We start from the raw sequence: 15,954 nt of genomic DNA, 5'->3' as shown, positions 1-15,954 counted from the left end.
AAACACATAAACTGTTTTTATTTTGTATGAGTACTTTATTTTTATTTTTATTTTAACGTTTATTCCTTTAACATTATTTAGATCTTAACTAGATCACGTTCTACACCAGACTGCCTTCTGGAACTTATTCTAAGTCTTACAATGGTTTCTTTATGTATTTCAAATAACATATTTATCTTATGCTAACTTCTTATCTAAAAATATTTTCTTAATTCTAATTTGCTATTTCTATATACTTTACAATTATTCATTTTTATATATTTCCTATTTATAATCGACACATTACCTAAGACAAGAAATGCATAGCAAGTACTTACTGTACATTTGTTTGTCATGTATCTCATATTCACATGTGTTCCGATTTGTGTGGTCTCAATATATTTGACACCACATGAGCTCTTAACCGAATTTCAAGCAGCAAATTATTTATGTCAGAAGTATTGTTTTCTGACTCATGCCATACCATAAATTACAAATTACAGCTCATTTAAATTGGAACATAAGTGTTTTGTAGAATATGAATGCAATAGTCATCAAAGGCGGTCTTAACATTGAGTAAGGTCAACTATAAATATACCATTACAGTAACGTCATGCATGGTTTTTATTGCATGGGCAAATTATGTAGTAAAGATGGTTGCTCTGTTAGACGTTGCAGAATGCCTGAAATTTAAGATTTTTAAATATTTTTAGCGTATATTGCACTATTGCAAAATCAGGTTTTTCGTGGTCAATGACCAACAAAGTGTTGGCCTAAAAACAAAATAAATAGCACGTAAATTATGTAAGTAATAAATTATTGCAACATATATTTATAATGCAACAAACATAAATTTACAAATATGTACTAGAACTAAAATGGTATAAATTCATACAAATAAAATATGACTTTTATTAACAAAATTATAAATAATCTAATTTGATAACTCTGCATAACATGAAGGCCTAAGTCTTAACATGTATAAATATAGCATGGTTATTTAATGTACCTCGTCCAAGCTAAGATCGCACTGCAGGATTGTTTTATATTCTATATATGGTAAATATTCTTTTATATTGTGTCTTCTATAAGTTAAGTTGACACTTTTGTTTTTTTTAATATTAGTAATATATATAAATCTACGTCCTTGCATAATTAATTAATTTACCCCTTTAGAAAAGTGTAAATTAATTGAATTGAATATTTAAGTAATTTGCACTACAACGATTTTATATAATTACAAGTGATTAATTTTTCATATATCGTATTTCTTAAATTAATAATTTTATATATTTTTTTTTTACATTAATATAGTTTTGCTATGAATATAATTATAATTTAATATTTGGATTCTTATCTAGTAAAATATGTTATTATTATTTAATATTCCCAATATGTAGTATTCGTATTTTTATTACCAAATTTATTTTTTGCTGCTTCTGCATTTTATTAAATTATTGTTGTGCATGTTGAGAATGCTTTTATCCTCAATTTTCTATCAATTTGTATTTGTATACCGGAATTCCAATAATTACTTACTAAAACTTATTACGTGCAATAATTTACTGACCCAATTTAAAACAATAATTAATATCAAGCAAAAAATATTACTTATAATGACACATAAAATATTCAGCAAAACAATAAATAATTAATAGCAAGCAAATTACATAAAATATTTAGCAAAACAATGAATAATAAATTACTTAAAATGTGTTCTAGCCCTAGTTATAAAATAAACACTAATCAGCAAAAATATAACCTATTAATGTATTACGATTACGTTAAATGCAAATTAATTTATTTCTTTGAATAATATTTTTGTAATAATTTTTATATTAATTTATTTGTTCATTCAAACAGTATTTTTTACAATCTTATTATTATTAGTATTTTTACTAATTGTTGTCGCTTACGCAGCGTATTAAAAACTAAACTAAAAACTAATGTTACAATAATTGTAACTCTTTAACAAAAATCCATTACGGGATAGTGTTTTGCAGAAATAACCAACGGTAACTTGTTTTGATACAATTGTATCAAAACAATATCCCGTATGAAATATTTGTTTTGATGCAATTGATCAATAGTTATAATGATCATTACAATAAATGATCATTACAATAAATGATCATTAACTCCTCCGCCCTTAAAAATTGAGCGTCCCGATCAATGGAGTTGCAACAGTTTACTCAATGGTTATAAATATCATTAATAATATTTTTATAACGTACAATCTTATTTTAATATAATTTTACAATTTAGATATTTCCATTTTTAGCAGTTGTGCTATGCACATGCATTCAATAACTTAATTAATTTAATTTAATACAACTTGTCAATTTAGCTATAATATTATCAATATAATTTTCTTTAAATATAATTTCTTCTTTCTCTTAAGAATTTAACTTAATACAAGATTTATTTCCATTTTTAGCAGGTGTGCTATGCACATGCATTTGGAATATTTTACAATAATTTAATTCATTTAATTTAAAATAATTTTTTAATTTAGCTATAATATAATTAATGTAAATTTATTTAAATATAATTTCTTCTTTCTCTTAAGAATTTATCTTAATACAATATTTATTTCCATTTTTAGCAGGTGTGCTATGCACATGCATTTGGAATATTCAATAACTTAATTAATTTAATTTAATGCAACTTGTCAATTTAGCTATAATATTATCAATATAAATTTCTTATTTTATCGATAATCCTTCTAAAGTTTGAGAGGAAAAAAAAAACATTTTTTTTTTTTTAATCAATTCATGTAAAAAACTTTTGCTAATAAATAATTATTTTCTTTATCCATCTTAAATTTCTTAAAAAAGAATAGTTAATTTTTTATATTACTTTTATGAACTGTTTTTCCGGTTTCTGTAATAATTGTACTATTTTTGTTTTCTTTGACTATTTCTTTTTTAAAACGCGGTGTTAATTTGGTGCCGTATCTTTTATTAATTTTAACGTAAATAATTTGTCCCGGTACATAGGCTTTAGGTGGTATCTTGTTTTTATTATAATAACTGACGTCTTTTCTTTGTTTTTCAGTAAGTCTTTGTATGTTGTCTTGTTTTGCTAATTCATATTGCTCAGGGTTTATAAAAACTCTACGACCAAAAAATACTTCTACGGGTTTTTGTTTTGTGGTTGAATGTATGGAATAGTTATATTCATATATTGATCTATCTAGAAGCTCTTCAAATGATCTTTCAATATTTTCTGTTTTTAAACATCTCAAGATTTCAGTCAAGGTTGAATGAAATCTTTCTATTTGACCATTTGCTGTGCTGGTATGAGGTGGTATTTTATAAACTTTAATTCTTAACTGGTCTTCTTATAAAAACATAATTGATTTTGAATTTAAGCTTTTTTCGTTATCAATTACTGCGGACTGAGGAATTCCGAAGATGAAGAGTAATTGTCTAAGTGGTTCCCTAATATCTTCTACTGCTTTAGATTTCACTAATCTGGCCTGAGGATATTTTGAATATTTGTCAATGGCTGTTAAAACTAAATTCTTTTCTGCAATATAAATGTCAATATGAATGATTTGTCCCGGGAATGTTGGTATAGGGGTGGATTTTATTTCAAGTTTATTAGGGTGTCTATCATATTTGTATTCTGAACATATCCTGCATTGTTTTATAATATATTTTACCTTTGCTAACATTTTAGGAAAATAAAATTTTTCCAATAATTGCTTCTTATTTTCTACGGCGTTTCTATGAGCTCGTTTGTGTTCGAGAATTATTTGTTGTTCTTGTTGATCGTTTGTTTCCAAATCTTTAACCTGTGTTTGAGTGAATCTAATTTTAATGTTACCAAAGTTTGTGGGGTAGAGCTTTTGGATTTTACCCATTATCTCTTCAGATGTAAATAATCCATTTATAAGTGATGGATTTAAGTAACGTTTGAGAATTGATATTAGGTCACTTGCAGAATAGTGAGGCCTAGTAATTGTATGACAATGGTAAGTCGGAAAAGGTAGTTTATACTGGTAATCTTTCTGTCTTCCTACTAATATTATAATCTGATTTTTAAAGACGTTTACTGGTGTTTCTATTGCTGGTATAAGATTGTGTCCAGAACTTTCATCCGAGTGAGTTGCTATAGATAATGAATTTAATTCGGGTGGTCTCGAGAGCGTATCTGCAACTATATTATTACTGCCTGGCTTATATTTAAGCTCGTAATCATACTCTTCCAGCATTGATTTCCATCTTTTCAACTTGACGTTATCATTTTTGTTGCTCAATGCGAATGTGAGCGGCTGGTGATCGGTGAATATTTTCAATTTTGCAGTACCACATAAGTAGTTTCTAAGAGATTTCAGAGCCCAAATAATTGCCAGCATTTCTTTTTCATTTGCAGCATAGTTTTCCTCTGTTTTACTCAATGTTCGTGAAATGAATGTGATTGATTTTCCACATTGTTCTAAGACTGCACCAATAGCGTGATTTGAAGCGTCAGTAGTTAAATGAAACTCTTTTTGGAAATCTGGATATGTTAACAGTACTTCTTTTGAGATAAGAGCGTTTTTAAGTTTGTTAAAGGCTTCTTTTTGTACACTGCTTAGGTTAACTAATGTTTTTTTCGATTGATTTTTTGAGACTCTCCCATTTTGCCCTCTCAATAGATTGGTAAGAGGATTCGCTATATTGGCGTAGTCTCTAACAAATCGCCTATAGTAACCTGATAGACCAAGGAATGCTCTTAAATCTTTTAATGTTTTTGGACAAGGAAATTCGACAATTGATTTTACTTTAGCAGGGTTAGTAGAGACTCTTTCGGGAGAAATGAGAAAACCTAAGAACTCGATTTGTTTCTGGAAAAATTCACATTTATCTAATTGGACTTTCATGTTAGATTCACGTAAGGTATTAAAAATTTCGCGTATATGGTCTGCATGGGATTTTTCATCTTTACTAAATATAATGATGTCATCTATGTAGACATAACAGATTCTTCCTATGTGTTTTCTTAAAATATCATCTTAAGCTCTTTGAAAAATCGCTGGAGCGTTTTTTAGTCCAAATGGTAGTCGCGTAAATTCATATTTTGCATTGTTTAATGAAAAAGCTGTTTTCTCAATGTCAGATTCTCTTAAAAGAATCTGGTGGAAACCACTTTTCAAATCGATCACAGAAAAAAAATTGTTTTGTCCTAATTGCGCCAATACCTCATTAATATCAGGAATAGGATACCTATCAGTTATTGTAATCGCATTTAATTTCCTATAATCTACTACCATTCTGTATTTTTTTTCTCCAGAAGCATCTTCTTTTTTTGGAACTACCCATATTGGAGAATTATAGGGAGACCTAGAAGGTCTAATAATTCCATCTTCTAGCAGCTTTCCTATTTGCTTTTCAACTTCATTTCTCAAAGATGCAGGATATGGATAATATTTAGTGTAAACGGGAGTATCTGAATTTGTTCTAATGGTAGCGACAACTTGTGTGGTGAAAGTTAATCTTTCGTTTGGTTCGGAAAACAATTCTAAATGTTGATGTATCAATGTTTTCATTAGTTTTTTTTGTAATAAATTCATATGTGTATCTCTTAAATTAACAAAATTGACGTCCTGTGATGTTAATTGCTTTAACTGAATTTTAATGGAATTTCTAATAATCATAAAGTTGTGTTTAGTATGAATAACCGCAGACAGTTCTTTAAAACTGTCGTTACCCAGGATGGCATAAAATGAAATTAAAGATGGGAGAATATAAAATTTTAATTTAATATCTGTACAGTTGAAAAGATTTACATATGTGTGGTGTGTGATTTCTATTTTTCTTCCTACCGAATTCGCAAAAAAGTTTTTGTCATTTCGTATTATCTTCTTAGCCCAGTTTGCCTGAACATAGTTTTTGTTAGAACTGGTATCTACTAATATTTTTAGAATTTCTACTCTCTTCGTTCTGCACTCAAAGTAAGGCAACGAAGAGACGTTTAATCTAAAAAATGAATATCTGCAATATTCATTGTTTCATAATTAACCATGCAATCCTGTTGTTCATTATCGAACGTGTTATTTTCATTATAGTCGGACTGAACAAGTTCATGATCAATCGAGGGAAAATATTCTATGTCCTGTCGATTTGTGTTTATGTGAAAATTTTTCTGTATTTTTATTGGAGGATTAGTAAGGTTTGTGCTTTCTTGGCGTTTTTGTGCATGTCTGAAATTTGGTCTATTGTGATAGTTTACCATATTTGTTCTCAAACTGGGATCTATATCCATAGGTTCTGGTTTTGAAATCGATTTTGGTACTATGGGTCTTGGTAGATGATTACTGTATGGATTTTCCTGATACATTTGCTGTGGTCTTATACCCTGGTTAAAATAATATTGTGGGTGATGTACTTGGGGTCTAAATGGTTGTTGATATTGTGGCATATGCGCCAATTGTGGATAGAATGGGTGACTATATTGGATATTTCTTTGTTGTATTTGTGGCTGGGAGTAATTTCGTATATAACCGTTCTTGTTATAAGCATGGTGTGATCTGAAGTTTTGGTTCTCCAATTTCAGACACAGATGGAGTGCTTCAGGCAAGTCTTTGGGTTCTCTCACTCCCAGTAACATGGGAAGACTGCCAGAAAGTCCTCTTATAAATGTATCAAGGGCTTTATCTCGATAATTTTTTGTTAATATCCGCCTTGACTCCTCACAAATTTCCATGCAGCTTATATTATGTATAATTAATGACAAATGTGAATAAACACGTTGATAAAAATATTGGATAGAGTGTCGTCCTTGTATCAGACATGACATTTGATACTCTAATGTTCCTAAGTCGCGTTTGTCAGCGTAATGAGTTGTAAGACAACGTGCAATTGCACTCCAATCTAAAGGCGTGTTATAGGATTCTAAAGCTATATCAGCTTGACCTATGATTTTATTTCTAATTACATTCAAAATTCCGAAGTATTTGGGTGTACCTTTGAACTAGTCATAAATATTTAATATTCTCTCTACACTTTTTTTCCATGAGCTATATTCTGCAGGGTTACCGGAAAATTCTCTCAAAGAGCGAACAACGTCAGGAATTTTGTCCATGTCGCTTATATTATTTTTGTACTTGTCATCTATAGTTTGGTCAGTTATTATTGTCTGGTTTATGCTACTATTTCTATCTATCACCTGTGTAACTATTTCTCTTATATTATTGAGTAAATCTGATTGTACTGTCGAAGTTAATGGTGAAATCTGCGGTATGGAAAAAAACTGGCACGTCATCACTTCCCAACATGGAAGGTCTAATAATATTACTTGGATTTGCCATTTGGACTAATATAGAATTCGAAAAGTTTATCACAAAAACTTAATGTTAAGATCGATTAAAAAAAAAATTTCGACAAATAGAAGAAGATAATCAAAATACAAAGAATTAAATTTATGAAACTATAATATTGCTACTTATACTTAATTTCCCCTGGTCCAAGCTGCTGCTCCACCAATCAGGAGCTCCTTTTTGGTTTATTCAAACCTACTAAGGGGCGTCGTTTCTTGGCCGGTTTCTTGAAGCACTTTTAATTAGTGGCACTTTTGAGTAGTTTTTTATTTCAACAAAAGAAAAATTTTATTGTCACTTTTAAGAAAATTTGTTTCAAAAAGTATTTTTGATCTACTTATGTAACACTTTTATTTAGTGGCACTTTTGAGTAGTTTTTTATTTCAACAAAAAAAAATTTTATTGTCACTTTTAAGAAAAATTGTTTCAAAAAACAAATATTTTTGATCTACTTATGTAGCACTTCAGTTTGCTGTACCTTTGATGATAGTTCAGGTAATGTATCCTTCGTTAGTTGTTTTTGCAGAATTGTTAGTTCTCTTAATTGTGGAAGATATTCAATTTCAGAATTGTTTATCCGCTTAGATGGCTTAATTTCAGGTGTTGAAATTCCTATGCTCGTATATGCTGATTTGAGCAGACTTGTTATGACTTGGTGTCCTTGAATAAGAACCGTGTTATCTCTGATGACACAATTTGATGCAATTTTTACCATGCCGGTACTATTTAGTATCACTGGAAATGCATTCGAACCGCATACTGCATTGAGTTGCATCGGATATTTGGTAGCGTATATCCAGTGATTTTTGTGTTTCAGCTGAGTCCAAATGGTAGTTTCCTTTAATTCAACTATTTCGCAATCGTCACCTGTTCCATTATTGTACAAATTGATTTCACACTTGCACACATTTGCTCTACGACGATAAATAGATTGAACATTTGAGCAAAGGTATGAGTCCTCTTCAGTTGCAATACACGATTGCAGTGCTAATTTTGTTGTGGGGAAGTATTCATCCTTGTGAGAATTGATAGCCAGATATTCTGTTGATGGCTGTATTGACGTTAATACCTTGGTCGCGCTAGAGATCACAGGTACTACATGAAATATTTCAAAGGTTTTTCGTTCAACGAGTGGTATCATAATATTGAATATTACATGGTCACTTGATACCTGCCCAGTTACTTGCATCAGCTTATAAAGAGTTAATATATCATCTTGCTCTACTGGAAATTGTAAATGAGACGGTAAATGTGCTCGGATTTTTTCTCCTTCCGTTATTAACTGTTGCGGCGTAATTAGAAGCGGGTTAATTTTTTCGTGATGACTATCAATAAGAACATCCATGATTGTGGATTGCGTACGTTGCAAATTTATCGTGGCGATTGTCATTTGGATGGTCAGCATATTAATAATATTGCCATATAATTGGTCATGTTCGTCCTTAACTAATCTTTTGGAGATCGCGTTTAATTGAGTCTCCATACCCTGGAAATTATTTTTGAGACTTATCTGGTTTTTTTTTATAACGTTAATTGTGGAGTCAATTATTGATATTTGATTTTTGAGCAGATGTTTGAGTTTGTCATCATGATCTTCTAGGGTTTTGATCGTCTTCGACATGTCACTTGCATAATTGGAATCGAGTACTCCAAACAGGGAACTTGCTATATTCCCAACTGAATCGATTGCCCCTCTCTTATTTCGGGCGCTTGACATAAATTCAAATGCTGTTCTTAATTCAATTTCTGCTTGCTGAAAATGATGAACCACAAACTTGCATGTTGAGTTTAAGTTGCTTTGATCACATAGCTTCAAAAGATTCAACGTTGAATCCTTTAGTATGTCCAGCTCTGTATTAAATGGAGCTAAATCGTAATAGATTATCATTTTCCAGTGGGATTTTATCAATTTTGTTGTTCCTACTTGTTCAAAATGTATGCCAGGAGCGGAGCGAAGTTCAGTTACGTTTACTAGTGAACAAAGAACAATCGGGAGTAAAAGTAGAGATATCAGTACTGTAGTTAATTTTATATTGGAGGACACACGTCTTTGTTTTCGTGGGACTATCTCATTGTCCATTCGTTTTTCTTTGTTATGGTGATTCTCCTGTGTTTTAATAGGTTTGTTTTCAGGAAATAAGGGTGCTAGTTTGTGAATTGGTCGCTTTAACATGCCTGTTGCGGTTTTGACATCTACGACTCGTATAAATCCGTCATTACCCTTATATGTCTTCATTATTCGCCCTAAAGGCCATTGCAAAGGTTGTACATTATCTTCCTTAAGGATCAACAGCATATTTTCTTCAATGTTTTTGCATTCTTCACGCCACTTGTTTCGAACCTGTAGTTCCATTAGGTACTCTGCCCGTCATCTTTTCCAAAACTCTTGTTTTAAGTGTGCAACCAGATTCCATCTAGTCAAAAGAGATGTTTTTACCTTTTCACATGTTGCGTCTACGGGTGCTGTTAGTGCATCACCAACTAAGAAATGACCTGGTGTGAGAGCCTGCAAATCATTTGGATTAGACGACATTGGTGTTAAAGGTCGTGAGTTTAAAATAGCTTCTATTTCTATAATGACGGTTTCGAGTTCCTCGTACGTTAACGTTTCAGTTGAAACGCTTCGGACCAATAGGTACTTTGCTGATTTAACCGCTGCTTCCCATAGTCCACCAAAATGAGGTGCACGAGGAGGGATGAAGTGAAATGCCAATCCTTTGTTGCTGCAAGTTTTTGTTATTTGTTCCTGAGCTACATTGGAATGGATTGTTGTTGTTAATTCCTGCAACTTGTTAGAGGCACCGACAAAATTCGTTGCATTGTCACAGTATATATTTTGGCAGCATCCACGTCGTGCGATAAAACGTTTTAATGATCCGATAAATGCTTCTGTTGTCAAGTCGCTTACCAGTTCCAAGTGTACTGCCTTTGTCGCAAAACAACAATAAACTGCTAGGTATGCCTTATGCGGACGTTTTCCTCTCACCTTATATTGCACCCAAAAAGGCCCACAGAAGTCAACTCCGGTATTAAAAAATGGCCTGTTTGACTGTACTCGATGCCTTGGTAAACTTCCCATGACTTGTTCAAAAGTAATTGGTTTACATCTAGTACAAAGAACGCAATGGTGAATAGTTGATCTTGCCATAATTTTACCCTTGATCGGCCAAAATTTTTGTCTCGCTGCTGCCAGCAGTGCTTGACCGCCGCAGTGCATATTTCGTTCATGTATGTCCTTCATTATCAGTTTTACAATAGGGTTATTGTATGGAAGGACTATCTGGTGCTTTTCATCATATGTAAGTGATGATGCTTCTAACCTTCCCCCCACGCGAATTATCTTGTGTTCATCTAAAAATGGCATCAGTCCAGCAAGTGTACTTGCAGGTTTTACTGTGTGGTTGCGTTCTAACTGATTTAATTCTTCTTTTAGTTCTGACTGTTGTATGTATTTCACTATATGCCTGAGTGACAGTTCCAGTTCCATAGGGTTTAGAGCCATAGTGATATTGCTTAAATTGGTTCGCCTTGCCCGATTTACAAATCGCAGCATATATCCCACCGTATGTAGTAGAGTTCTGAATGAATTCCTGTCATTGATTCTATCGATCCAATGGATATCGTAATCAGTTGAGATTAAGGCCACTTCCCTTGTCGTTTGTTTCCATTCAGGATTCACCGGATCAATACAGAGAGTTTTATTGAATTCGCCAGGCCAGTTGCTTTCGGAACCATGAAGAAAGAGTGGACCGTATAACCGTAAGTTATTTTCGAGTAATTGAGCTGGCTTGATACCCCGTGATAATGAGTCAGCTGGGTTGTCCTTAGATCTTACGTGACGCCATTGATTAGGCAAGCTAATTTCCTGAATTGCATTGATTCTATTTGCTATGAACTGTTGATGCCTTGCTGATGAAGAGTTGATCCAGAAGAGAACGATTTCTGAATCAGTCCAATAATATGTTGCTACATCATGATTTATATTGTTCTTAACCTTTTTCATCAATGTCGTTCCTAATAGAGCTGAACACAGTTCTAACCTTGGAATCGTTTGTTTTTTGAGTGGAGCAACACGAGACTTGGAACACAACAATCGATTTATTAGTCGACCATCCATTAGTTTCGCTCGAACGTAGACTGCGGCTCCGTATGCCTTTTGTGAAGCATCACAAAATACGTGCAATTGTATTGATTCAAGTGCTGGCATCAGTTTTCCGAATATATGACGATCTATTTTAAATTGATCTAGTACTTGTAGATCGTCATAAAAGGTAGTCCACCTAGTGTATATTTCGGCTGGTACTGCTTCGTCCCATGTTAATTGTAGTTGCCATAGGTCCTGAATTAGTATTTTTGCTGTTACGAGTACTGGACCTAGTAACCCCAATGGGTCGAAAATTTTGGCTAGGTTCGAAGTAATGGTTCTTTTAGTAATGATTTTTAATGGATCCAGTTTTAATTTTATGCGAAATTGATCTTCTTTTGGTTGCCAAGTCAATCCTAATGTTTTGATTGATGTTGCGTCGTCACTTTGAAAGTCCAAATCAACTTCTTGATCTTCTTTTGCAATATTTTGAAGAAGTGACGGATGGTTGGCACACCATTTACGTAGCTTGAATCCTGCTGATTCCAACAAACCTTTTAACTGAGTTTGTATATCTTTGGCAGTTTGGAGACTATTTGATTCACTTAGGCAATCATCTACGTAGAAGTCATTACTTAGTGCTGCTGCACCTAGTGGATATTTTTGCAACTCAGATTTCGCCAACTGTTGTAAGCATTTAGTAGCCAGATATGAGGCTGATCGTGTTCCATAGGTGACTGTTTTTAATCGATAAAATTGTAAGGGTTCGTTATTATTGCTTCTCCAGACTATTAATTGATATCTTTGATCTTCGGGCTGAATAATATTTTGTCTGTACATTTTTTGAATGTCAGAACAAAAGACAAATCTTAGGCACCTGAATCGAAGTAAAATCGCAAACAATATCTCTTGAATTGTAGGGCCAGTAAACATTGTATCATTTAACGATAGTCCACTACTCGTCTTGCACGATGCATCAAATACCACTCTTAATTTCGTGGTGCTGCTATCGGGCCGTAAAACGCCATGATGTGGGATGACATAATGAGGATTAACTTGGTTGATGTCAACCCTTTCCATGTGTCCGAGATCAGCATATTCATTCATGAACTGTACATACTGTGTTTTGAGTATTACATCCTTATCGAGTCTTCTTTCCAACGCTAAAAACCTGTTAATGGCAATGTGTTTTGATTCACCAAGCAACGATGGATCTTGCTTGAAGGGTAATCTGACACTGAATCGACCGTCTTGACTCCTTTTCATATAAGTTGCAAAATGAGACTCGCACAACTCTTCGGAAGGAGACAGATTTTTGTTTGCCTTTTCTGGTTCATCTAGTTGCCAGAACCGCTCGATAACCTTCATCGTATCTTGCTCATCTTCAGAGCATATTCCACAAACTTGTGGTGAAATAATTGAATTTTGGTTAGATATTTTTCCCACCACAAGCCACCCAAGCAATGTATTCTGTAGGATGGGGAGACCTCTGCCAAGGTTTATTTGGCCGATGGACAATAGTTGATGAGAAAACTCGGCTCCAAGTAGGAGATCGATTTTGTTTGGGGTATTGAACGACGGATCTGCCAGATTGATGTTCTGTGGTATCTTCCAGCTTGAGCTTTCAATATGAATGCTCGGCTGGTCACACACAATCTTAGGTAATACATAAGCCTCTATTCGGCTGCTAAATCCGTTAATTCTGGACGAGAAAGCTAAATTGATTCGTTGTTGCGCATCTTGTTTTTTTTGCCCCACACCTTCTATACATGCTGAGGTCTTTTTTGGGTTTTCACCTAACTTCTTAATTATTTGATCGGTTATCAGGGTGACTTGGGAGCCGGAATCCAATAATGCTCTGCACTCAATTTCTCTTCCATTGTTGCCTTTAACGACAACACGTGCAGTTCCTAATACCACATAATTTTTTTGGATGTTGAGATTGTTGGAGAACAGAGAAGCAGGATTTTTTGATATGGATGCCTTCTCAATCATGGATGCTTTAAATGTGCCTTCTAAATGCAGAAAGGTGTTGTGTTTCTTGCTGCATTTTAAGCAACTGCCTGATGTGCAGTCTTTTGTGAAGTGACCATTTTTTAGACAATTGAAACATCGTTGCAATGATTTTATGAGATGTAACCTCTTAGCTGGGGTGTCATCCAGGAACTGCTTGCATAGATGAATTGGATGATTATCTCTCTTGCATATTGGACATTTAACTGGTGCAGTGTTAGTTGTAGCCACTGTCTTAACCCATTTTTTGATTGATGCGCTATTATTTATTGTTTCTAGCGTTTGGAACCTTTGTTCAATAAATTGAAATAGTTCCTTCATAGTGATCAGCTCTCGATTGTTTGATAATGACTGCTCAAATGCTGTTTGTGTGATCTTGTCTAACTTCTTCAACGTCATATGAACAGTTATGACGTCCCAATGTTCGACTGGAATGTGCTGCGCCTTAAGTCCCAATAAACACTCTTGTGAAATGTCATGCAATGTTTTAACGCCAGAAGCGGTTTCAGTTGTCATTGCTGGTAATGCAAATAATTTGTTTAACAATGCGGTAACTAATAATCTACCATTATTGTATCTAGCCTTCAGAATCTCCCATGCGGTAATGTAGTTCTCAGCTGATGCTAGCAAATGCTTTATCAGGTTTTTAGGGTCACCAATCAAGTTAGTTGTTAAGTAGAACATCTTTTGGATAGGTTTGAATGGTTGTTCGTCTATAAGTTGTGTAAACAGGTCTCGAAACTCTACCCACTTCAGCTGATTTCCGTCAAATGTTGGAATTGTTAACTGTGGTAATTTAACTGCCTGAATTGTTGAATTGTGCTGGTAGTGAGAATTGGATGATTTTAGCTTGAGTTTCAAACAAATCTCCATGTCTTGGAGTTTTTGACTAATTTCATAATACAATTCCCAGGAGTACCCTTCAATGAATTCTTCTGATGTAGAATTCCATATTTTTTCATTGTTGTTATCAAATGCTTTGTGATAACCTTCTATCAAAGCAAGCTTGCAAGAATAAAAAACTTCATTTTGAGATTCTTGGCTTGCCATTTCAATTTCTTGACTGAATCTGTCAATGACATTTATGAGTGCTCGTTGATTACGCAACACTCTTGATAATTCTTCATTTTGTTGAAGCTGCATTGGATTTTGATTGTGTTGCCTTGGCGGCTTTTCCTGAGCATTTTCTACCTCTTGCATTTCGATTAATGCCTTGTTAAAAATACCCAAGTATTTGTTTGTCAATTCAGTCATTTTTTCATAGTAGCCCGTGGTGAAATACTCGTCTTCTGTATCTTCAGCCATAGCTTTACAAGACAGTAACGTGTTGTGGTTCTTCTCTAACCTTGACCATTGTTCAGTTAACCGTAGAATTCTATCCTGATAATAGCGATTCGTCTTCCTTGAGGCTGGATCCTTCTTGAAGTTGCTGATTATCCTCTCGATCTCAGCTCCTATAGCTTGTTGTTGATCAATAAGTGTGTCGAAATGCTCCATGATAACACAGTTCCTATTTATTGTTCTTATAGGAAAATCACGTCGGGGTCACCAAAATATGTTGAGAATGCTTTTATCCTCAATTTTCTATCAATTTGTATTTGTATACCGGAATTCCACCAAGCACATGTAACTTGTTGGACGGTATATTTGTATATTTTTTATATTCGTGAAGATACCACCGATCACATAAACCCGTTGGTAATTTTATGAAAAGAAGATGAGTTCTATTCAAGTTTGTATCATCGAATACACTTTATTAAAAGAATTGATTTATTTATATATACATTTTTCTTATAATAATTACTTACTAAAACTTATTACGTGCAATAATTTACTGACCCAATTTAAAACAATAATTAATATCAAGCAAAAAATATTACTTATAATGACACATAAAATATTCAGCAAAACAATAAATAATTAATAGCAAGCAAATTACATAAAATATTTAGCAAAACAATGAATAATAAATTACTTAAAATGTGTTCTAGCCCTAGTTATAAAATAAACACTAATCAGCAAAAATATAACCTATTAATGTATTACGATTACGTTAAATGCATTTTAGCATGGGTCAGCAAAAGACAAAATAAATTATTAATGTAATACTTAACAGTGCAGTTCAACAAGTTTTTCATTCATTAATAGTGTACTGTTTGTACCTTGTTGTGATACAATTTTATATGGGCCTTTATATGGGTTATCTAATTTCTTTCTGTTGCCTTTTTTGACATATACGAAATCATTTATTTTAAAATTTGCTTTATTAACATTTTTTTCTTTTCTTTCGTTAAATGTTTAGTATTAATTAATTGTTCTTTTGCTTTTTCTTGAGAGAATTTTAATTTTATTTTTAATTCATTAGCATAATTTTCAATATCATATATCGTTTGTTTATTTTTAATAATTTCGCATGGTAATGCACATAATTTTCCATATACTAATTTAAATGGAGTGTATTTTGTTGTTGTGTGTGGAGTCGAGTTGTAACTGTATACGTAGTAAGGAAGTAATTCGTCCCAATTGTTTATTGTTTTCATGGTCATCAAGTAGTCATTCAAAACTCTGTGGT

General features: G+C 33.0%; 1 protein-coding gene across 1 annotated transcript; it reads right to left on the bottom strand.

The window, feature by feature from the left end:
- Positions 1–9,653: 9,653 nt before the first annotated feature.
- On the bottom strand, positions 9,654–14,879 carry LOC119665534. Its single transcript, XM_038074761.1, has one exon. It carries the CDS (start codon positions 14,877–14,879, stop codon positions 9,654–9,656), a length of 5,226 nt encoding a protein of 1,741 aa, XP_037930689.1.
- Between the last annotated feature and the right edge of the window lie 1,075 nt (positions 14,880–15,954).

Source organism: Teleopsis dalmanni, chromosome 1 (assembly GCF_002237135.1).
Source record: "Teleopsis dalmanni isolate 2A chromosome 1, ASM223713v2, whole genome shotgun sequence".
NCBI lineage: Eukaryota > Metazoa > Arthropoda > Insecta > Diptera > Diopsidae > Teleopsis > Teleopsis dalmanni.
This window is presented reverse-complemented; position numbering and strand designations above follow the sequence as displayed.

Excerpts from the sequence above, each read along its gene's own strand:
- LOC119665534 (XM_038074761.1), bottom strand. The coding sequence starts at position 14,879 with ATGGAGCATTTCGACACACTTATTGATCAACAACAAGCTATAGGAGCT.